Source organism: Halyomorpha halys, unplaced genomic scaffold (assembly GCF_000696795.3).
Source record: "Halyomorpha halys isolate HHAL.00 unplaced genomic scaffold, Hhal_1.1 Scaffold214.1, whole genome shotgun sequence".
Taxonomy (NCBI): domain Eukaryota; kingdom Metazoa; phylum Arthropoda; class Insecta; order Hemiptera; family Pentatomidae; genus Halyomorpha; species Halyomorpha halys.
In genome coordinates, this window is record NW_027110944.1 from 1,234,031 (window position 1) to 1,259,897 (window position 25,867).

At 30.4% G+C, this 25,867-nt stretch overlaps 2 protein-coding genes across 3 annotated transcripts in view; both read left to right on the plus strand.

The window, feature by feature from the left end:
- The window catches only part of LOC106679674 (kinesin-like protein KIF2A), an 85,054-nt gene extending 82,887 nt beyond the window's left edge, over positions 1-2,167 (plus strand). For both annotated transcript variants that reach the window (XM_014418960.2, XM_014418961.2), the window contains one exon: positions 62-2,167. In XM_014418960.2, the coding sequence (XP_014274446.1) occupies positions 62-213 (152 nt within the window). In that variant the 3' untranslated portion in view covers positions 214-2,167. The remainder of the gene's footprint in view (positions 1-61) is intronic.
- A 14,184-nt stretch (positions 2,168-16,351) lies between these two features.
- Positions 16,352-25,867, plus strand: part of LOC136796161 (ejaculatory bulb-specific protein 3-like) — a 76,343-nt gene continuing 66,827 nt past the window's right edge. Inside the window, exons 1-2 of the mRNA XM_067049070.1 lie at positions 16,352-16,497; positions 25,678-25,783. Coding sequence (XP_066905171.1) covers positions 16,399-16,497; positions 25,678-25,783 — 205 coding nt within the window. The 5' untranslated portion in view covers positions 16,352-16,398. The remainder of the gene's footprint in view (positions 16,498-25,677; positions 25,784-25,867) is intronic.

Consider the following 25,867-nt stretch of genomic DNA (forward strand, 5'->3'; position numbering starts at 1 on the left):
TATATAGGTGTTCACTTTATATTAGTTAAATTATGTTCACAATTTATTATTTATGTTTCAGCGTTCGCTGCAAAATTAGATTTGGTTCTTAATGAAAGACAGAAGGTTTTATCAAACTTACGAGAAAAGGTGTCTGCATTCCGACAGCAATTGATTGCTGAGGAAGAAATGTCGAAAAAAATGACTCCTCCTCAACACCGAACTGTGCATTAATCTTAATTATAAAATAATATGAGAAATAAAGAGAGATAAATAAAAACCATTTAAATTTAATTTTTTCTACTTACTTAATTTTTTTTTATTTATGAAATAAAGTTAGTCATTGAATATTTTTATAAATTATACATAAAAAGAAAGAAAGTTAACATAAATGTTAATCTAGTGCCGTGTAATGGTATAAATGTACTAGTGATATAAAGCTCTTAATAAACTGTAAATAATCATTTCGAAATATATACTAGCAATATTTTTTTATTTTATTTTATTTTATTTTTTTTTTTTATGAGTGGTATCCAATATTCTCAAGCATGGCATGTATTTAGAATTCTAAATTTATATTCCGATTTGATATTGTTTTACTCATCCATGAAGCCATTTCGGATAATTGATGCTTTACCGTATGAGAATTATTTATTAATTGTGCAGTTAAATATTTTGCCATGAAATATTTCTTGCACTTGGTTTCTTATAAAGTTTATACTTTTAAAATTAAACGTTTTTCATTTATTTTTTTGAAATTACATGAAAGTATACTATTCGTCTGTATAAAACTAAGATAATTTATGAAAAATAATTAAAACATTTGAATGATGAATTATTTTAATTTATTATAATTTCTAATTTATTAGAGAAATATGTAATCATGTTAAATCATATTTTGCCCTAATGAGATTTCATAACATGGTAAAGAAAATATATATGCAGACATTAAATTTATTGGCATTGTATTCCTTGATTGTTAACTTATCTGTGTATTATTATGACCAAACTTTATTTGAATCAATTGGTAATGAAATTGTTAAAATTTAGTAAGAAAAGGATTTATAATTGCATTTTACTTATTTGCTTATTTAAATAACTCTAATAATAGAAAGACTTGCAACCCAAAGGTTAGTACCATCAATCTTTACCCACAAACCTCTCTTCACAGTATCCCACCAATACCCAAATCTGCCAGGTCAGCCTTAACTTAAAACAAACTTACTACCTTTATCTTGTGCATTTATCTATCAGTTTCATGTTAATTTTATCTATTTTATGTTAATTTGGTTCAGAAAGAATAATTGGTTGTCAATTCAATCCCACATTTTATTGTTACCTGTAAATTTGAATAGAAGGGCACATTAACTGAAACGGTCCTAAAAGACATATCAAAACTTTGGTTGTTATGTGATGCAGTGGTTTGCTCAACTCTGACTGGAGATGTTTTTTAGTAATATTGAAATGTTCTTATAAATATGCCATATTTATTCATTGTTTGTTTGTTTATTTATTAAATGAAATAAACTAATTTCCAAGAGAATTGTGTTACATCATAGTATGATAAATTATCTAATATCTTACTGCAATTTTCTAGTTTACCTGTGCTATTGTAGAATTAAAAAAAAAAAAAAAATATATATATATGATTATTGTCATTATAATGTTAAGTAATAGTCACATAAATTCATAATTCTGATTTCAAATGCTCAATTGCAGATATATTTATGTGGACAATAATGTAACACTGCAATTACGTTTATAATTTAATGTAAATTACATTGTTTTTACTTATTATTAATTATTCTATCATGGTTGTTTAACAGTTTAATTAATTACATGGTGGTGCTTATATTCATTTTCTGAGCAATAATGTTACCTTATTGTAATAATAGGATCTAATAATTTTTTTTACTGTAAAACAAACTTTTAAAAAGAAGAATTTAAAACAAATTTTTCCCCTAAAATTAAGTGTTATGTATGTATATCATGCGAATGATTTAGTAATTGTTCTGCATATATAATTTCATAACCAAAGAAATGTAGATAACATCAAACTTCAAGAAATTTTAACTAATATCCCTTTGCAAGGCATGAGGGTATTACTAATTTCTCTGTTTATTAATTTTTACTTGTTTAAAAAACAGTATAATGAAATACAAGCTTTAAATAAATTTGTTGATGTTAATATTCTTTTTTATTTAATTATATATTTAAAAAAAATTATATCCCCTTACTTATCTCTTGTATTTAAATGCCTAAATAATTTCAATCCTTAAATCCTAAAAATTTCAAGCATTCCCATTGTACTTTCTATTAAAATAATTTTAATTTTTATTTGTTGGACCTCTTTTTTTGACCTAAGTGCAGCTTTATGACTTAGAGTTTTGATGCCTCTTTCTTTTTCATTTTGCTAATACCATAAATATTTTGACTATTACCATGATTAGTGATGAGAACTATTTTATAACATTTAGAACCACATCTTGAGATAATGATATGAACAGAATAAAATTTTAAAAAAATTGTGTTTATAAATTTATAAATTAGTTAATAATTTTTTTAATAAGATCATAAGTTAAGACATAGTGATGAGAACATTAGTTGCATGAAATTTCGAAGTAAAGAATATTCACGAGAAAGAGATTCACTATTTCAGTTGTGCTATTCTATTATCGGTTAAACTTAAGCTAATAGTTTAATAACTCTTGAACCATTAGTCAGTGGCTCTTGTCTAAACACAAAATTACTGCTCCCACCTTTAAAAAGGAAATTACCTACTTAAAAATTTAGAGTAAAAGAAGCCATCTTGATTCATTAAATGAAATGTAAATTATTATAAAATTAGGATCTATTAACTATTACAACGTATTAACAGATAATTAAATAATAAATTGGTTTGATTTTAAACCTTAAATCAATTTTTGGAAGACTGAGCATAGTTCAGAGAATGGTATGCTTGACACATTTATTAAAATATTATAATAGAAAAAAAAACTGCTTTCTTCACCATATTATCTAAGCCAACTGATGATACTCATTCAAGTTGTCCTTTAAGAGTATGGGCAGAGGAAATATATGGAAAAAGCAAAGGAAACAAATTCCCAAGATGTCATTTGAATACTTCATTGGTATCTTTTTTTAGTATATTTATATTACTTTAACAAAGGTTTTATTAATTTATGAAACGCTTGTTTTCAAAACCCATAACATAATATTTACCAGCAGGGATTTTCTGTGAATTGGTGCCTTACAAGATTTTTTTTTAATTTAAAAAAAAAATTCAAGATGGCAAAAAAAGGGCATTTTGCAAGTTAAGATTTTTCTAGACCTTTTGTATATCAAAAAGATACCAACAAGAAACAAAAATATTCCAACCCCGTCTTTGTGGGAATTAGTTCCACTTAGTCTTGATGTTCTCTGATTGGTAAAATGTGGACTGGTTATTCCCTGTTGTTTCACAGAGTAAGGTTTCATTTGTAATCTTTCAAGAATATCCTTACAATAAATTTAATAAAACAAAATTAAATTAATCAATTAAAGATTTAACAATTTCATTAAATTTTAATGAATTATTTTGCATCTATGCCTGGAGATAGGAGATTCAAACATAAACTGATTTAAAGAGTTTAGTTCAATTAACTGAATCAAAGTTCCCTTTATTGAATGGCTATATCTTCAACAACTTTTTCTTTATCGTTTTACTTTACTTTATCAGTAAGTAAAGTGGTGTAACATGAAAATGATCTAGCTGTTCACAGTGAGTTTTTTGATCCATTTTACCTGCTCTTGGTATGCTTCATTTTATTATGTATATTAAACAATAAAACAAATGGACAATTGATACAGCTGTAATAAAAAAAGCTGTAAGAGTCCCTATTAAATCCAATCTTGTTGGATTACCCCCTTTCTCTCACATTTTAAGGTAATCTTGCCTGATGTGTGAACTGTAGTAGTTTAACTTATTTAAATTTATTTGTTTCCATAATGAATCTTTGCATTCAATCAAGGAAAAAAATTACTCCCTCTAAATTTTACGTTTTCTTTCCTGTTTCAATCCAAAAATAGAAGGGAAAAAATCCATTGAAGAGAGAAATCTACGAGGCTTGATGATCATATCAGAGGGGGAGCAATAATGAAAGGCATTTTGCATTTAGTGGCAAATACAGGTCAAAGGCTAGAGCATACTTAAATGAGGTTTATTCACAGAAGTAAAATTTCTGGGATGAATTTATCTAGGAGGAAACCCTGGAGTATTCTGTATTGGGTGGCTTTTGATAAGATGGCCCACTGAAGGCTATTGGATCTCTAAAGCAAGATGTCCAGTCAGCCTCTGTAGAGGAAAGGGCCATGATATTTCTTCAAGAGACATATTTCAGAAATAATGCATCACAAACCAATGAAAATATACATTTGTTGGGTGTGCTATGATATACTCGCTTGGGATGGACCTGTACCTGTCAGAGGAACATCTAGGATCACAGCATTGCCTTCGATAAGCACAGAATTGGCCGACCCAAGGTTTAAATGCCATTGATGCGACAATACTTAAAATAGTAACCCCCAGAGAATTGGCTTCTAGCGATATTTTACAGGTACCTAGATAGTTTCCAGAAAGTTGGAGACTTGCTGATGTCAAACTCTTCTTAAAGAGAGGTTACGAGTCTTCGGCCAGTTCTATTAGGATCGAACCATCCGCGGTAATATGGATCTACTAAAGGTAGGGGGACCGCCGTGACATAATAGAGAGGACGGAGAGATATGCCATGTTTCTCCTGTTTTTTATATACTTTGCCTTTGATACCGTCTGCTGCTTCAGAAGTATGAAAACCCCAGAAATTTGTTTGTATTGCTGAGAAGCTATCACCAAGACCGGACATTGAAGATTCGAGGTAGCTTTTTTGAAGTAGATTACACTGTGGTGAGTGGTTGTACATACCTTGGGTATAATCTTGTTGAAACCTTTCTTTGACGATTTGCTGTAGATACTCAAAGATCAGCGTTATAATTAAGTTGAGATTAAGTTGTAAATAACAATAAATAAATAATAAATTTTCTAAATAACAAGAGTATAAGAAAAAAAACATGAAGGAGGTGGTCGGGGTTGCGGTCAAAAGGAACAGAAAATAGTTAACTCCTATAACTATAAATTAGCTATGTGTAAACTGTAAATAATAATGATAAACAATAACAATGTTACGATCAAGATAGTTTTAAACAGATGTTTTTTCAAGATAAGTTAGTTTGATGTTTTTTATCAATTAACCTGTTCCTAATAAATAGTTACTTGTTCTCATAAATCAGTGTAATATTTTCCTTTAGTCTAATCGTAATTTATATGTATACATAATAGATTAGATCAACAAGACTTCATGAAAAACTTGTACCCACAGCTCCCAAAAGTTCCTCCCCCCCCCAAAACGAAGGAAAGAAGTTTCATGCCAATCTTTTATCTATTAATAAAAAAAATCCTCCATGAAAATAGTTTTATATATATATACAGACAAGCGTTTGAACCTGATGGTATGTGTATATGCTTTAGATGAATTAAAAAATCGTCGGTGTGTACCACGGAACTTATGCTGCTTACGAATAAAAAATACGATAAACATAAAATGAGTTTTCGTCTTTAAATTACCTTTTAAACGAATGTTTTATAAGACGTATAATTTTTGAGTTATTCACAAAATTATGTTTTTGTTTAAGTTGTAGTAGTATTTTTTTAAAAATTTAATTAGGCATCATCTCTTTTATGATATAGTAATTAATATTCAGTGAGTAAGTAACTTTCATTATCTTTCAAATGAGTGGCTATGCATAATGTCCCAGGAAATGCTGCTAAATAGTTTTAGAGTTACTGGAAAAATCAAATTTGATTTAGGTAAATGAAATATTTTCTTATAAACCACTGATGGATGATATTTACACATAAACATACTAATGATTTTTTTGAAACCTAGGCTTATTCCATTGTTAAATGATTTCAACTTTAGAGGACTATTAATAAAAAAAAATCCTCCATGAAAATAGATAATATATATACATACATATATACTATGTAGGTAGAGTTTATTTTCGTTCGTCCGTCTCCTCTTCCTAGTTCTGTTTGTATTAGGCTGGCAGGAGGTGACAGGAGCAAAAAAGACCAGTTCAAGTGAGTTGCTGCCCCATTCTGATTTTCTGCTCACAGGAAGATTCCGTACCGAACCCTTAGACAATCAAAGGAAATTTTCATTAGACTTAAGGAAAATTTCTTTTATTTTGAGATCAAGAAATTCAACTTGGATAAGTTCCTACGATATCCTGTTGACCCGTTAAGCCTTCAGGTCAACGAGAATCGTAGTCTTCAACCCTTTTGTCTTTGTGACCGATATCCATGTATCAGGAGGCTATGAACTCAGTGGGGGCTGTAGGACAGTTGGCTCCTGCTACATGATGGTCTCCTAGCATCAAAAAGTTCCGTCCTACCGACTCTTAAGGGAAGAGGAAGAATTTTATTTATTTAATTTGTTTAAATATATAATATATATTAATTAATTTTAATAATGCGGACTATTATGAATTATAAAAACATTTAATTTATCTCTAGTTTACTTTTAAATTATAAATAAGTTTTAATATTTCACAACTGACCACGTTAAATATCAATTATAACAAATCTTTTAAAATAAAATAAGCAACTATTCATATTGTAATGTTAGTTTTTTTACTTTCTCCCCACTCCCCTCCCCCCAATTCTTCAAAGTAATTTACGAAGTAAGTTTTGAAGCATCTAGATTGATTGCATGCTTATTGAAATACATAATACTGTTTTGCTTATTTTTATTATTTATGAATTTTTTTCAATAGCCTATCTGAACTTATTACATAAATTTATATGTGATTATGGTCTCAATTTTAAATATGAGTTTTACCCGTCATGATTTGTAAACTATAAAATAAATGAGTTATCATGATGAGTACTCATCATGAAATTTATACAAATAAAGTTAATAATCATCAATGTTTTAAAAAATGTAATCTTTCGATTATTAAGGAGAATTAAGCGTTAAAATATAAAATCTTGTACTCATTTCAATATTCATTTTTTTGTTATGATTGTAAAATACGAGTTCAAAACAAAACCAATGTTATGTACGATGATATGAATATGTATACCGTAAAAATAATATACATACATTTATATTGTACATATATGTATACCATAAAAACGAGGCAGTTTTCTGCCCGGAGTTAAAACCGGAAGACCGCTTTCTCACGGCCGGTTTGCTCCTGTTCCTTTTAAACACAGTAGATTCGGAAATAACGCCGATCCAACGTTGGTCTCAATCTCTTAAAAGTCTTGAAAAGATGATAACGTTATTTTTATGATTTTTTGTTTTACCGCACTATAGAACAAAAAAAGAAAGGAATTAAGTTCATAGGAAGCGTACTTATTTGTCATTTCCTACTTTTTTGCCTGTCTTTGATGGAGAGGTATATAAATTGTATATGGAGCCAATACAATTTCTGTAAATTACTTTCATTTAACCAAAAATTATGTAGAGAAAGTAAAATGGCTTAAAGCAACTTGAAGTAATAAATATTTCTGAAACAGAAAAAAGAAAATAATAATACGAAATTAGTAAAATATATATTGATAAGTAAACTACATGTTCTTAATTTTTTGAAGAATTATTATTATTAATGAAAAAAATTAATTTTTTCAATACACCACTTTTTATTACATACCTGTACGTATAAATCTTTTAATGCCTTATATGCTTCTTCTTTCACTCGAGTACCCCCCTATAACGCAGATGGTTTCATTTCTCCACGATTGTTATAACAAGGACTCACTGTCATTTCTTCAGAAACTGGTATTGATGTATGGTATTATTTATTGGTGTATAACCTTAAAAAATGTTATACATCGATAAATAAATGTTAAATCAGCAATGCAGTGTGAAAATGCATAGCAGTGTGAAGCTTTTCACACGCTAAGAATTTTACTAACCACAGAATAGAACGAATAAAAAATTAAGAAAGAATATGCATTATTTTTATTTATTTGATTATTGTGAAAAATAATTATATTTTTGACCTATTAGTATCATCTAGGGTTATTTTATGAATTGTAAGTTACACTTGTCATGGCCTTCCAATACCAGTATTTTACTGCAACGGCCTATTGTACGGCCTCCTCTGCTCAAAACAGGCCAATTGCTTTTGCAAATCTTGACACTGTATAAGGATCCACTGTCTCGCAAAGTTTGGAGTCCAAGATACGATCCTTACCGAAGATGATGAATCGTGTTCTTGCTACTACATCACAAATGGTGTGGTAAGCCGTCTCTTCATCCTTCCTGCAGAACCTGCAGATAGGGGACTCTATCAATCTCATTTTATAGAGATGCTTATTTAGCTGACAGTGTCCCTTGTATAGACCTGTCACCCATCTAAAAATACTCCTATCCATGTTAAGAAGACAATTACTTCTTTTCGGGCAGGATCTCTTGAGGAACATTTTTTATTGTAAGTAACCCAGCCTTGCTTTCAGCAATAATTTTGATGTGCCTCTTCGCATGGCTGAGACTAATCCCACATATGGGGTCAGGTGCAAAAGGAGCCGACCCAGATCCTACCTTGCTAGATAGTCCGCTCGCTCATTACCTTTAATGCCTTTATGTCCAGGCACCCATTCCACCAGCATCTTGTTGGCCAAGGAGAGAGAGTTCAAATTAGCCTTACACTCCTCCACCAATTTAGAGCGGGTTACATAGTTATCCAGCGCATAAATGGCTGCCTGACTGTCCGTGAAAATCGTAATTAGCCTTCCCCTCGTGCCCTCTTTTATTAAATTCTGGGCGCAGACATTTTTTGCAGACACCTCAGCCTGGAATACTGAGGGGTGTTTTCCTAACGAGATAGATGTGCTTTGATGAGGCATATCCATCCTCCATATTCTTGCTCCAGATGCTTGTTCCATTAAGGATCTGTCTGTATAGAAGTTTATCCCATTGCGCGGCTTGTGTGGGGTACTCTTCAATCCTTACACTATAGTAAGTGTCCTTGTATTTCTTCACCTGATGATCAGAATGCATAGGCAGGATCCCGTCTTCATTGATCTTCCTGAACAGTCTACCATGTACCTCATAGGTTAGGGAATGGTAGTTCGTTCCTAATTTCGTAAGCTTATATACAGAACTAAGGGCTTGAGCCTCAATCTCTATATGCAGAGGTTTAATGTTCAGAAGAACCTCCATCGCTGCAGAAGGAGTAGTGCTTATGGCACCCGTTATCATGAGGCATGCCAGTCTCTGAAGTTTCCTGAATTTTCATCTGGATCCTGGGATTTCCTGGTCGTAGCCCTGTGCCACCATATGATAGCAACGTATAAGACAATGGGTCTTATCGCTGCCATGTACAACCAATATATAACTTTTGGTTTAAGGTCCCAGGATTTACCTACGGCAGGAGCCGTAGTAAAGTAAATGTAAAGGATTACATGTCCAGAAACACCTCAGTGGAGGTTTCCTCCTAGTGTATACATTGACAAAGGCCTTCTTGAAATTATAGTTTATCAAGAAGCCTCTGCCTTCCAAAAAGCTTAGGCTGCTTTCCGGGATCTTAAAAACCCCGTAAAAGTCAGCCTCCTCTTCCTTAATGCTGACCAGAGTCCATCTCTCAACATCTAGCATCCTCGAGTTTTGGTAACCAATTCTCCGATGGAGAATGTCTGCCTCAATTCGCTCACCGGGAAAAAAATTCCCACCCTGGTGGTCCCTTGGAACTGGATGGTCTGGTTGGACCACCTCCCCTAGGCCTCTTTGCCGTAGGCGCAGAAGTCCCTGGGAGAACCTTATCCTCTTCTCGGTGGAGGGTCCCGGTCCTGTAGAATTCCGGTCCCTATCAATAGAGGTTGATGGGCCCGGTCGTTCTTCAATGTCCTGGGACCTCGTACCGCCCCGCCTGCCTCGTATCAGCTCTCCTGGTCGTTCCAGGTCCCGAAGGGTTCCGGTCCCTAGCACCCTAGGTGGAGGTGCCCTGTTGACCTTCAGTATCCTGAGAGCTGACCCTAAGCCTCCTTCTAGCCCTCATGGATGGACCTGGTCCCGCTGAGTTCCGGTCCCGATCAGCCGAAGCTGCTTGGTCTGAAGGTCTCCCGGTATCCCGTGGCCGATCCATGCTCCTTGGCTCGCTCTCCACAGCAGAACCAGGTCCTCAAATCAACATTTAGAACTCAAATTGAAGCTAATTAAATATACCATCAAGTGGTTCATTATGATTACCTTTGAAGCAGAAGATGTTATCATGGTATTTGCGAAAATAAAATCAAAACTCATTGATTTCTGATATTTGGAAAAAAATGTTGACTTTTGAAAAACTGTATCTCAGAAACGTTTTGACTTATATATGTGAATTAGCATTCAAATTGAAGCTAATTAAATGCATAATAATGAGGTTTATTATGATTATCTTTGTAGAAGTAGAAATGTTTATAATCTTTTCCAAAATTAATTACCAAAATGATGATATTTCATCATTTAGAAAAAAAATTGGATTAGGAAAAGCTGTATCTAAGAAACTATTAGACTTGAAGTTATTCAGGGTGTCCCATAAGTGAGTGGCCATATTGTGGGAGCAGATACTATACCTCAAGAGAAACCAAAAAGTCCATATCACCGATAGTCCGATTCTTAATGTTATGGGATAAAAATCAAATTTTTTATTTTAGCTGTTATCCTTTGGTTTTCTCAGGTAACTCAAATAAATCTACTTTAAATCACCCTTAAAAATATGTAAGAGGTACCAAATTAAAGATGAAAAAAGTTCTTATAAATGTAATGGGTTGGGCTGCCAAAAAAATAAAATTAGCGTTATATGACGTTATGTTGAAAATTAAAGTTTTATATTTCTAAAAGTGTTTGGAAATTGGAAGCAGCTATTCTATAACTATTCTCAAGTACAAGTACATGAAGATTTTATTTGCAACTGCTGCAAATGCCCTCCACCCTCTCTTCTTCAAACTCTACTTCTTCTGAGAACCGTTTATTTCCCTATCGTTCCTCTTCATCTCCCCATACTTGAGAATAGCTTTTTCGGATTTCCAATCATTTTTAAAAATATAAAACTTTAATTTCTAAATAACGCTTGTTTTCTTTTTTGGCAGATCCAATCCCTCACATTTTTTACCCATTTACATCGAGGTTTTTTTTTGTTTAATATTTTATTTTTTAATGAATAAACGTATTTATCTATTTCAATTAAAAATGCCAGTCTATTACATAAATCAGCATAGCTTTCTCAAGTTTTCAATTAGGCAGGTAAAAAATGTACATGTTCGAAGTTTCGAGAATAAATTATTTAATTGATACATCTACTTCTTCTTTTATTGGCACGACAGACCGTGGAGGTTCAAGGGCTTACGCGATGTACTACGGAAATACATCGCGCGTTTCTTGACGAAGTTTTCATAGGGTGGGTTCGTCACTCCCACACCTATTTTTGTGAGTGCCACCCATTGTAAACGGGGGGGGGGAGGCTGTGAGTATTATGTAATTATATGCTTGAAAAAGTCCGGGTGGTTCCGGCGCTCGAACTCACAACCTTAATTGATACATACATTATCATTATTTTTATTTATTAATAAATTTAATTTTTCATTAGAGAGTGAACTCTACGGTATGAGCCGTTTTTTTAATGGGATGAAAAATACAAGCACGCATAAGCGAAATTATTTAAAGAAATGTGTACTAAACCATTTTTATACTGACAGCAGTGAATAGAGCTTGTTGAAATTTATGTGGGTGCATTTACGGCACAAACCCGTGCCATCCCTAAAACTGTCATCAAATTTGAATCATCGGTAGTAATCGTTATGCCTATTAAATAGATTTGAAGACTACTAAATTGATTTAATCGTAAAATGGGATTGGACATCAGGATTGGGATCGATTCTGAGGACGAAATCTGTTTTAATATCCTCCATGAATACAAAGTTTCTGTTGGGGACTGAGGAATTAAAAAGGTACAAAAACCTGTATACTATATACTTTTTTAAAAAAAATAGAATAATCTCGGAAAGTTAGATTGATTTAATAAATATTAAAATGCTTCCAGATTAACGCGGAATTCGATAAAAGAAATTTTTAAATGCTGTGTTTTGAAAAGATGATATACAATAAGATCTGAAAAGATGACATCAATGGAGATGTCACCCATGTATGAAGAGATGTTATCAGAACCACTTGAACTTGGAAGGTTACAGAATTGAAAGATGTGGTCACGCAAACTGGAACAGTAGCTAAAAAACTTCGTTTCATCACTTCAGGCTCATGACTTCACACCATAATGAATTTCAAAGATAAGATTATGTTTCAATGTCAAAATTATTTAAAATAAATTGTACAATACGCGAAAAAAATAAAAATATTTTTTAAAAAATCTGAAAAATCAGGGACGTCGTAACGGGGAGACTGGGGGGCGTCTTTCCTTCCCCTCCAATAATTTTAAGATCTTTAAAATGTAGGGAAATTTAAGAACCTACTTTAAACTGTACAAATTTTGTTAAACCATTATTCAATTAATTTTCAGATTTCGTCTGGAATAGTGAAATAGTTTTTAAGCGAAATAATACAATCCGCCACAACTAAAGCCTATACCTAATAGTGTTCCAGAATTTCTTTATATAATGTGCATAGAAAAAGAAGAATGAAAGAAAAAAAATGATATAACAACAGTACTCACAAAATAATAATAATAAAATAAAGTAAATAATAAAAAATTATAAATAAAAATAAAATAAATACACCTTTGGACTTATGAACGATATTTACATTACTCCTAACCAAGCTTTGCCGTTCTGATATAGAAGGCAAAGCATGGCCTCCAGGGATCCTAACGCTTCTCTCCCAGCCGCGATATTGAAGATTATACAATATTATTCTTTACGATGTTTGGGACTATCTGGTGGCAGACATTTTTTTTCTAAGAATAGTTATGTGGTGTTATTTCTTATTATTAAAATATAATAAATTGATTTTTACAAGATTAATTAATGATACTAATGACGTAGATTAACGGAAGATGGAACTAAAGAAAAAGTAAATATAAGCTATAACCTAGTAAGCTGGTGGGATGCATGGATCAGTACATGAAAAATAACAGAGCAGTTAACATCAATGATTTTAGAAGGTAATTATCTATGAAATATAAATATAAAATTTGCGATTAATAAAAATAAATATATTTTAATTACAGAGGAAAAGCGACACAATTTCAAACTCAAATTGTATTAAAAAGTGTTTTTAAAAAAGACTAAACAGATAGTTTTAAAACATAAATGTAAAAAATATAAAATGAAAAATAACCATAATGAGAAAAGCTATTTAAAATTATTCATAAGAAAAACATTTAGGTCTAAAGAAAACTAATTTTAGCTATTTTCATTAATTTTATTGTTATTGAAAATAAAAATAATGTAACTATTTTTAGAAAAACTGCTTAAAGAAACGTAAAAATGTTTGAAATAAGAAGGTGATTCACTTTCCCAGGAGACAAAAATCAGTAAATATCATAAATACAGTGCCTTTGAAAAAGAAAATTACAAAAAATTAAAACAAACTATTCAAAGAAATTTATTATACTCAAATAAAAGACATTCAGAGAATTAATTTTTCCAAAAATGATTAGGAAACGTGCAAATTTCAGGAAATACTCCCAAGTTCTCCTCCAGTTATTTTGAAATTCCGGTGAAATTTTATGTTTATGTTTGGAAATTTTAAATTTAAACCCCTCCTCAATAAGCTGTTGCAGGAACGGTCTAACTTTTATACAGTTTATAATTATTAAGCGTTTATAGTTCATGCGATCTTCATTAACGGACTACGAAGCTGATTATTCTCACTTCCACTACAGATCCCATCATCAGAGATCCATTTTCCCTAATCACTTGGGATCCCTAATGAAGCCAAAATTATAATTACAAATACAAATTACAATTTTAACAGAGATATTAATATTTTTGTTCTTAAATTTCTACAGTTTTGATTTGTAAAAGTATGACGGAAATAAAAAAAATATAACAGTTAACTAAAACAAAAAATTTACATTATAAACCTTTCTAACCATCCTAATCTTTTGGTTCAATCCTTATCTAGTTCCACCCATCCCTACAGCCCACCTAGAAGGTTGAAACGGCAGTGGCCAAGAGACTTATTGTAAAATAAAAATGGACAAGTTCTGGCAATGGTCAGATTCTTCACTCAAGTTGGGTGTTTGCGGCTTTAGCGCACTACCAGTGATGCTGTGAGAGGGATGCGCTGGGATCTTTTGAGCTCTGCTCTACCCCTCTCACGGGGGGGATAGAGTGGACTCAGGGATCCTCAGGTCGATTCTGTAAATATTCTATATAGGAGTGTAAATGTGAATAGAGATTATTTTATTTTATCTATTTATTTTTTCATAAACATAGTTTGATTAAGTTCATTTTCTTTATCCTTATGTTTGTATATATTTTAAGAGAGATTTTATTTATTTATATGTACTTTTTCTTTCTTTATTTTATTTTTTTCATTCTTATTTTAGTATGAATGTGAAAAAAAAAAATTACTATGTGCTCTTAACCATTTATTCAATACTAAATGGTTATGGAAAATACTAAGAATAATTATATGGAGTTAGTCATTACGTCAACTGAAAGGCTCAAGCATAGATTCAACGTTGTTAAAATAGATGATTTATGCGTTTTTCGTGTTTATCCTCATCTTCGACTTTCTATTAATTGTTAAATATTGCATTTACTAAAGGTTTTGGTTTTCAAACGGTAAGAAGTCTAAATTACAAATCTTATGTCTGGAAATGTGTTTCAAGACTAAATTAGTATGAATTTCTCATCTTATGAGCTGCTTAAGTTTTTTTTTTTTAATTGTAATTTATTTATTGCTATTTACAACTGTATAAATATATATACATCAAGTAAATTTGCTGTAAGCGATATAATGACATGATACAAACATGTGGAGAATCTAGTTATTGATAGAACTCCAAATCTTAAGTTAGTAAATCCTTCCACAGTGTATATTTATATGTTTTCTACTGCTTATAAAAATAGTTAAATGGTTAATTATTTCAAATAAACAAAATTAAAAGTACATTAGGGGGATTTTTTATTTTAAAACTCGTCCTTTAAAACCTGTTAGACTGCTTCAATGAGGTTAAGACCAAGTTGATATAAAAAGAAAATTTAATTGTGCATAAAAAAAAAAAAAGTGAAAAAATTGACTATAAAGTAGCACTTTATATCGAAAAAGTTGCTGTTACATGCTGTTCTCTCAGTTTTTTGCCATTTTTCTTTTTTGAGCTAGGCTGTTCACTGACACACAGACCATTGGAAGAATTTCTTATTCGAATTCAGACGACCTCAAAACTGACAGAATTGTCGAAAACACAAATTCGAAATTTCCACTGTCGCAATACTGTCTCATTCTATATATTCCATACGTAGGTAAGAGCAAATGAAAAAAGTCTCCTTTTCCAATTTGGAATCCAATTAGGAGCCGTTTTGAATGTGATGAAAAATACAAGCATAATCGAAATTATTTTAAAAAATTGGTACTGAACCATTTTTACACTGAAAGCAGTGGTGTTGAAATTTATGTGGGTGCATTTATAGCTCAAGCCCGTGCCAGCTCTAATAATGTCATCAAATTTGAATCAAAAGTAGTAATTGTTATGCTTATTAAACAGATTTGATTGTGGACAGACTACTAAATTGATGTCTAAATCGTAAAATAGGTTAGGGATCGATCCTGAGGACGAAATCTATTTTAATATCCTGCATGAATACAAAATTTCTGTTGGGTCTAAGAAATTGAAAGTTAAAAAGTACAAAAACCTATATACTGTATACTTTTTTTTCAATTTGGTATCAATGTCGAGTCGTGAAATTTGCCACCTTTCCCTCTCCCAGTCCCCCTATCGTGAGGACTATGATAAACTACTAATTCAGACGGAGCTTAAATTCAGTAATGTACTTTGAAGATGCATGAACTGACGAAAATTTAACCAAGTAGTTATAAACTATGATTTAAGAGCTCATAAGGCTTGATTTGAAATTGAATTTTTTTTTGTTGAATAATTAATTTGAACTACTCTTAGTTATAATATATATATTTTTTTTAAAATCAAAATTTATTCTTCCTAGCCGACAATCATTTAACTATGATCAAGTCGAAGTTTGATATCCAACATTTCGGTTTATAATAATAGTTTTTTAAGCAAATAAATACATATTTTTTTTAACATAGCGAATAGAGGATTGGTGTCAACTGCAATATCCTTCCTTTCCTTGTGCTAAGAAGCGAGGAGCAGGCGGAGTAAGAAGAGGGGCCGGGAGCCTTGACTCAAGAAGCAGTGGTGCGTCGGCCGCGGTGGAGTATGTTGCTCCTCATTGGGCTACTTGCGGTACGGCAAATGTTCGGCGAAGCTGCCGTATCTGACACGCAGCTTGAGCGTCAAGTCCTTGCTAGGCTTCAGGTACTTACATCATTACTGCTCCATTTTTTCTTTTTCCCCGAATTTTTTTCTGTATATAAATAAAAGTAGCGAAATTTTGACTTAAGGTCCCAAAATTTCCTGAATTATCACAAAGAGTTTTGCAACACTTCAAACGATGAAAATGCTAATGAAATAGATAATTATTGTTGGTTACTTTCTTGAATGTTTCTGATTTAATTTTCTTTTTTTAATCTTATATTCCAGTGTTTTTCCATTACTTCTTACGTTCTTCAGTTTTCTTTGCCGTGTTCTAGACGGGCACCTATAGAGATGATTCAAATATTTACGGAAATTATGGCTTAAGATTTTCACCCCTCTAAATCAAAACAAGCTCTTATTTATGAGTTCAAATGGGTCTTTATTTTTGTCGCTGTTCCCGTTTTCTAGAAAGCTCTCCTCCGAAACCGTTTTCGGATATGCTTTAGTGCTACTATGAAATATGTAAAATATTTTATAGCTAATGTCCAATTCATAGTATTGCTACAAAAATTTTAAATCTATTCTATAAACGAAACTTTACATTATAAAGTATTATGTGTAAATGCACTGTTATGGAAGTAAACAAGTATTTGAAAAAGCACTTGCTTACATGAAAGAGCTATGTTATTTGTTTTTTAAAAATTATTCTGAATTGAATAAAAATGTTTGGATAAATTGTTTAAAATTTGAATTTTATATATTAATCTTTACTTTCTTTTATAATAGGCCTTGGAAACCGCCTTGTACACCCACTTAATACCCAGTTTTGAAGCTTGTAAATTGATTTAGTTATTATCATAACCTATTTCCAATTTTAAAATAATACCTTACCATAAATAAAATATATCATTTAAATCTCTCTTCACTTAAACAAATTCTCATTTTTTCCATTTTTGTGCCAAATTTTTACCATTCTTTATGACTTACTTTTCAAACTAGAAAAAAATACATTCATTATCAGATAAGGCACATCAATCTCTACGTACAAGAAAAATATTATTTCTGGTCACTTCATTCATAATCATAATAATTATATTTATTGTTCGCAATAAAATCCACTCTTACTATATTGTTCATATTAATCATTATTTGCTGTTATCCCTTCTAGGAAATAAAATGTTTTAATTTTATGAACATTTATTAAATTACGATACTTAAGAAATATTTTTCTGGTAGTTGAGAGATATATTAATTTTTAATAAAAATCTGATGTAAAAGTTTAATGCTCATGTTACGGTGACTTGAATGCTCTTTGGGAGACAACACTCCCGTCTGATGAACTCGCCTCCAAACACCTTTAGTTTTAGCCTTTTTATCTTTTAAAACCTTCTATATTAATAAATAAATAGTTTCAAATATTGACAAAATGCATTATTTTCTTCAAATACTAGGCCGGAGTGAAAACAATTTTAAATTGTGTGTTTTTTTTTCCTGTTGCATCGAGATTATTCAGGGACAATAGCATTGAAGGTTTTTTTTTTTTTTTTTTTTTTTGTTTTTTGTTTTTTTTTAAATCAATTTTAGCAAGCCATTAAGACTGGTAAAAAAAAAACGAGAATCTCAAAAAAACGGGTTGCTTTTAACGTTGAATGACTTTTTGACTGCCATTTGTTGACCCCGGAAAGGATTCAGATATTCATATTTTCCTTTTTTTTTTCAGACTCCTCCGTTAATTTATTGCCGCTGTTATTAATACATTCCTTCTTCAACGCTGGGAAATTCTTGATCTTGTTCGTCCGGTTTGGATTCAAGGGGAAAAGATCAGTATTTTCATAGTATTTTATCTTTAATCCCAAAGTTATAACTGTATATGAAGACTGACACACTATCAAAGCAAATAATAAATGGTTAATTTTGTTTTTTTTATGCTTTAACTTAACCATTAATATTGCAGTAAAAGTCATTGAGTATAGACCATAAGTATCTTAGGAGTACCGTTAATAAATTAAGTGCACTCTGGTAAGTGCAACCAATGGCTAGTTTCTCTACGTGTCTGTATCATACCATTATAATCTAACATAGAAATTACAGATTTTCATGTATATGCCAATAAATAAATTTACTAAAAAAGTGGAATGGTGTCAAATCATTTTGGTGGATAATCAGGAATATTTATTTTTTTTAAATATAAGAAGATGGTCAGGGTTGCGGTCAAAAAGGAACAAATAGTTTATTTGATGTCCGACGTTTCGCCCCACTTCATCAGGGCTAAAAAGATTAAAAAAAACTAAGAACATTACAACAATGAGGTAAATTAAGGTAGGATAAATATTATGTAAAAATTAAGTGATAAGAAAATTATATATAAATAAAAGGAAGGAAGACAAAATAGTATTAATGTAAAATAAACAATGATAAGAATAAAAAATTTCGTAACAATGGTAAGAATAATTTTTTTTTGAAATACGTAAAATATACAGTTAACAAAGTACAAGAGACATATATAAAACAAAACAAAGAAAATGAAGAAGAAAGTAGAGTTTTATTTTATTTTATTTTTGTTTGTTTTGTATATGCCTCTTGTACTTTTTTAACTGTATATTTTACTTATTTAGAAAACAAATTATTCTTACCATTGTTACGTAATTTTTTATTCTTATTGGTGTTTATTGATGAAGCCTTACAAAGTGGGGCGAAACGTGGGACATCAAATAGTTATAAACTATTTGTTTCTTTTTGACCGCAACCCTGACCATCTTCTTATATTTAAGTTTTACGGTCAACTATATATATATTTAATTTTTTATTTCAACTTTATCGATTTCACAGTTTGGTTTAATTAACAGCAATTATGTTACCCTAAATTAGGAATAAAAAAAAAAAAGCAATGAACATACAGGTTTTATCTTAAATAAATTTATTTGAATATTATTTTTTAAAAATATTCTAATTTAATGAAAGATAAGATGGTCCGGGTTGTGGTCTAAAGAAATAGCAAAGCTGGAAAAGTTTTTATTCAATATTTTTTTTTACTATTTTGTGATTCTTTTTAACTCCAAACTCTCCAAAAACGCTCTCTCTTTTAAAAAATACCAAACAAGTCGAACTTGCTTAAGTCTAATATCGTAAAAAAAGTACCAATGCCTTCATTATTATCATTTCAGTTACATGTTAATTTAACAATAAAGCTATCCCTCAAAAAATATTTTTTTCCCGATTCCATAAAATAAAAGAATGTTTAAAATGTATTTATTTGATTCAATTACGGAGAGTTATATTCTCACAATTAAATTATTATTTACATGTCATTACGAATATAGTCTTATAAAAGGAATATTTTAATATTCTTGAAAAAGTGGAGTATATTTGAAAACTATCCCAAGTTTTGAATAATTAAAAAAATAATTAATTTACTTTCACTTAGCTATGTATGAAATACACAATAAGGGAAATAATGCAATCGTGTAAAATTTCGGGTCCGAGTTTTAAATGGAAGTACACATTTTAAGGTACCCCGAGTCGTAATAACCTAGTTTTGCAAAATGACCCGTGTGGATGAGAACAGCCTAGATCGAAAAGTTCTACGAAACTGAAATTATTTATTTAATACAGGTCGGAATATGCCTAGAATGTTACTGCAACTTTTTCACTTAAATCGATTTATCGTAAGTGCACCTTTATATTATCGATTTAAAATTTTTTTTTTTAAAAACTGTTTTCTCTAAAATGGCTCAAACGATTTTAACTAAACTCGGTATATCAATGTACAATTGAACGATATTTAATATCAGCTAAATCTTATCCTGATTCAATGGTGAATTTTCTAATAATCTTCCTCTAACGTATCCTTATTTATTTTTAAAAAATGACTATTTCTTAGTTATAGCAGTAAGAAACAATGGATAAATAAAACAATAAAATAATTTACCATCCAACTAGTAGATAAAAACAAAGATGTTTAAAAACAACATAAATGTTTTCGTGTTTCCTTGGTTGTTATAAGAATAGCCAGATCTTTTTGACTACTGCCATAACGACCATGGAAACACGAAACACGCAGTTATTAGTTATTATATGATCTCACACTTTATATTTTCCACTTTTTTTTTAAAGACTTTTCGTAAATGTGTTTAAAACTTATCGAATAAAGTTTTTAATAGATCTAATGTTTCTCTAATGTAGTTTGTTTTAAATATTTAAGCCATAAATGCCAACCATTGTGAATTTTACTTCATTACATCATAATTATATGTTGATCTTGTATTATAAACTCAATTATCACGTTGGAGTAAATGGGAAATACTCACTAAAAAAAAAATATTTTTTTTTAAGAATAATTAGGTTTGTCATCAAATTACACCACTTTTTTACAACATCGTAGCCAGGCACCATTATGCTTCACAGATGGCATGTTTTTTATAACTTATTCCATCATGTATGTGATAGCATCAATAATTTATATTAAGTAATTAACTAGCTGAAGAAATACGCAAATTATTGAAACCACATTATTATTTAAGTTATAAACATTTACATCGAGGGAACAAGTTATAGAAAAATAATTCATCACATGCATAGGAAAACAAAAACTGACGAGTGAAGCTTCGGTGCGGGTGTGCGGGGGGACAGAACAGATAAATATCACAAGTCAGACCAGTTTTTGTCACCGCCTTCAAGATCAAACTAGCTGCATTGTAGAAAAATAGCATATATTTGAAGGGAATTGATATTTTAATGGATTCTGAATTCGATTCGATCATTTGTTAAGTACAATACGTTATTTGAGACGTGGTAAGTTTGAATTCGAAGAGTATTCTAATAGTAATTTTAAAGTGCGTTTTAATGTACGTTAGATGTGTTTAACGAAACACTCTAATCGATTAATTTTTTTAACTTCTCTATACGAGTCTAAATGGGTCTACACAAGCTCAGCCATGGTTGAGTATTTGTAGCTAAGGTAACTTTAGAGGAGACTTCTGAGTTGAACTTAGGAATCATTTATTAAATAAATCAAAACTTGTATCCTTTTTTGTCTCAACACTTTTTATTTCAACAGTCCAACGTTTCGGCCATTTTAGCCATCCTCAAGGACACATTTTCAATTATAAATTCTTCCTCACATTAAAATTTAAAATTTCTTTTGCAGGCTATTCTGCCCAGGTCATTCATTAATTATAAGTTAAAAACCTATTTTTTTATTTAAAATCATAAATATCTAAATCTTCTTATTTTAAAATTATCCACCAATTCACTACCATATACGCAAACCATTTATGGTAGTGATTTGGAGGATAATTTTAAAATAAGAAGATTTAGATATTTATGATTTTAAATAAAAAAATAGGTTTTTAACTTATAATTAATGAATGACCTGGGCAGAATAGCCTGCAAAAGAAATTTTAAATTTTAATGTGAGGAAGAATTTATAATTGAAGATGGCTAAAATGGCCGAAACGTTGGACTGTTGAAATAAAAAGTGTTGAGACAAAAAAGAATACAAGTATTGATTTATTTAATAAATAATTACCTTGTCTCAAGAAATTGAAATAATATAATTAAAATTTAGGAATCTTTGTTTGTTGTTCCTTTTTTTTTGTACTCTCTAAAGGAAGCTCAAGCATGCTTGAGTGTGTTTCGCCACCATAAACATTAATAAAACACTGTATAGAGCTAAGATCTAACCTTGAGTAAGGCCCAATCCCAATTCAAGTCTAGACAATGTTTTTCAAAAATATGTACAGCCTGTAATATTTCTATACCTCTTATCTTATCTGAAAATATTGCAAAATCAAATTAATGACGTTATGGAAATGACAATAGCTTTTGTGAGAAGATGGTCGGGAGGTACGGTCAGCAGAAATACACAAATAAACGAAACGTATTTCGTTCTGAACGACGTTTCGATCTGAATTGCAGGCCTTCAACAGGACCGTAAAAACAAAAGCGAGATAAGAACTGTAATTCCGAGACTAAAATATAAAGAAAATAATAATAAAGAAGCTTGGAAAACACATAAGAATAAATCAGGTAGATAGTTGTAAATTGATACTAATAGGAGATAAAATATAATATTGTAAAGGTAATAATTATATAAACTAAATAATAAAAAAAAAAAATTTTTTTTTATAAAACTAGTATTTTATTAGGAGGAAAAACTTTATTAAAATACATCGTTATGCTGCCCACTTTTCCTTTCTGCCATGCCTTGTTCCTCCCTGTTTCATCTCTTTCGTCCTTTTATCTTTTTTTCCCCTTTTTCTTTTTCTCTTTTTCATGATTTTTTTCCCCTTCTTTTCCATCCTTTCCCCTTTCTTTCTTTTCCTTCCCTTCTTTCATATTTTGGTTTCAACCCAATGTGCCTTTAACAGAATAACGGATAAAATAGTGATAGAGATATGAGAAAATATATGAAAGATATTTAAGTAACAAATATAAATAAAAAAAGAAAAATCAACAAACTATGTTAAAATTAAAATACAATAAATATAGAATAAATATTAAAATATATACAAAAATAATAAAGTAATAAATAAAATAACAAATAAGATATACAATGTATAAAAGTTACACAGCCTTTTCTTCAACCAATTATTTCTACTGATCTATATTTCCGTGTTGCTTTTATCCATTGTAACATATCCCGTTTTCTTTCTTGCTCATTGTATGATATATATCGTTTTCTTTGATTTCATTATGTTGTTTTCCATTATTTTTATACATTTATTACATTTTTTATTATGTTTATTCTATTATTCATCATTAAGTTCTCTTCTGCACCTTACATTATGTTTATTTCTGCATTTACTTGAACAATAGTTTTTAAATTTCTTTTTTATTATTTAGATTGTATAATTCTTACCTCTACCACAATATATTTTACTTTCCATCAATATAAATTTACTACTATCTCTACCTAATTTATTTTTTCAAGCTTATTTATTATTATTTTCTTTGTATTTTTATCTCTGAATTAAGGTTGTTATCTCGTTTTTTTGTTGCCCTCATGAAGGCCTGAAGTTCAGATCGAAACGTCGACACCAATAAATAATTTTCGTTTATTTGTGTATTGTTGCTTACCACATTTTGTATTTACACCTCATTATAAAAGCTTTTAGATTGATTATTTTTTAAAGATTGTGAACGAAACGCATATAAACAAATTAAAGCAGATGTTCAGGGATACGGCCAAGAAGAATAAAATTATTTTTCAAATGTTTATTGATTGCTGACGTTTCGATCTACGATGTAGGTATTCATCATGGCCGTTGTAATGGGTGGAGATGTAAACAATGGACAACGGGACTTGAAAAATCTACAATGTGTTCATTCATCACACCTCCATTCATCACAACTGCTCTAATGAAGACTTACATTGTAGGTCGAAACGTCGGCAGTCAATAAACAGTTGAAAATATTTATAATAAATATTATAACAAGAATGTAAAAAAAAAAAAACACCACAATTAATTCTTGCTCGAAACAGCAATATCTTTATTATTCACGACTACAATACTTCCTTTTACTGAATTTCCATTTATTAAGTAGAAGTAAAAAACTAACTAACGTCATAACAACCATGGAAATATAGAAACATTTATTTACAGTCTGAGTTTATTAGTGTTTTTCGCGCCACTCTCTATTACCTTCAATGACTTAGTATATTAGATATTCTTTAAATATTCAGCGGTAAATTATTACTCTTAATTTTAGATTGTAATTCTACCATAGTTTATATTTGTCCGTTTTTATAGGTACTAATGATGAAAGACGGAGGGAACTTTAGAAAGAGCTTTTTTGAAAATTTTCCATCGAAATCAATTTTAAGACCTGATATTAGAAATTTTGAAAATTCGACGTTAGAGCTCTTTCAGATTATTTCAAAAAGCATAAGAGCTAGGTGATATTAAAGATTAATTAATTATAGATTGATTGAATGAATTTTTTTTTTAATTTTTTTTTAATACCAGATCCAGGTGGGCCTTAAATGGTTGATATAACTAATATTATCTATATTTTTTAACAGTTGATTATGAGGGGGTATAGTCATACAAATGACACCCCTAACTATATAAAATGTTCTTATTAAAAGAAAAAAAATAATAATAATAAAATAAATAGATAAGAACAATGCTTCTTAATAAAAGAGGAAAGTAAAATTAATAACAAAAAATAATTATATTGGTTCACTTAAATAAAACAAACAATTGTCTTCTAATAGTAAAAAGAAACAAGTTAATTTGAAAAAGGGAAGAGAGAATAAGAAAAAAAAAAAAATTAATAAGTAAATAGAGATAGTGTGACTATGAATTAATTTTATATTTATTAAAAATTTATAAAAGAATGTCCTGCAGCAGTCTGGACTTCAGTCTTCGGGTTGAGGTTGGGTTTCCCAGGTTGTAGGTTACTGCTCCTTTAACTGTCGGCAACTGGGAGTGGAACTTCATTAACCGTTTTTTGATATAATCCTCTATTGACTCCGTTTGTAATGAATTTAATCAAAATTATTTCAGCCACTTTTTAGAAAATTTCAATAAAACGAAAAATCAGTAAGTGAAAGAGCGAAAACGTTTCTGTAACATTCCATGCATATAAATTCTCTATATATTTGATTTCAATTTTGAGCTAGATAATTTACATAATATCATTTAGCTAACCAAGACCGGGTTATTTGGACATAGGGGATCTTACTTAAAACGTGTAACCAGACCAGAAGGAAAGACATTTAAAGCAATTCGAAATTTAAATGCTTAAAAAATTTGCTGGTTACTTAATTAATTATTTTTTTCTGTTGTATTTATGTTATTCTGGTTTCGTATTTTATTACTTAACGAATTATTCATGGAAAAGAATTAATTCACCATGGGAATCTTGAAATCCTTTGCGAATTAAAAAAACAAAATTACCGTTGCAAGATAAGGCAAAACTGGACATATTTTCTCTATCAGAGCTGTACAAAATATTTCATTTTCACTGATTAGAGAAACATATCACAAGTTTGTGACAATGGAGCAATATACCCTTAGCTATTCCTGAGTTTTCTCATGACCCCATTCTTCGGTATATATCCGCTTGTTATCATTATAGGTTGTTTTTTTTTTTCTGTTCGCCGTCGAAAGTTTTGAGACCTGTAGGACAAAGAGGTTCCAAATCATGTCAGATTAAATCAGTTAATAGATAAACCATCAATCAAATGACGATTTCTTCGACTAAAGACAGTTCTGACCAGATGTCCTGTTGCAGGTGATAGACGTGGAACGGATCTTAAACAACAATAGGATCATCAACAAGTACCTCAAATGTATGCTGAGGCAAGGAGTCTGTCCACCGGAAGCGAGAGACTTTCGCCGTGAGTATGCATAGCTTTATTGGAGTATCTTACCTGAAAATTTTATAATTAATGAGTATGTTTATAAACAAACACACAGGTATG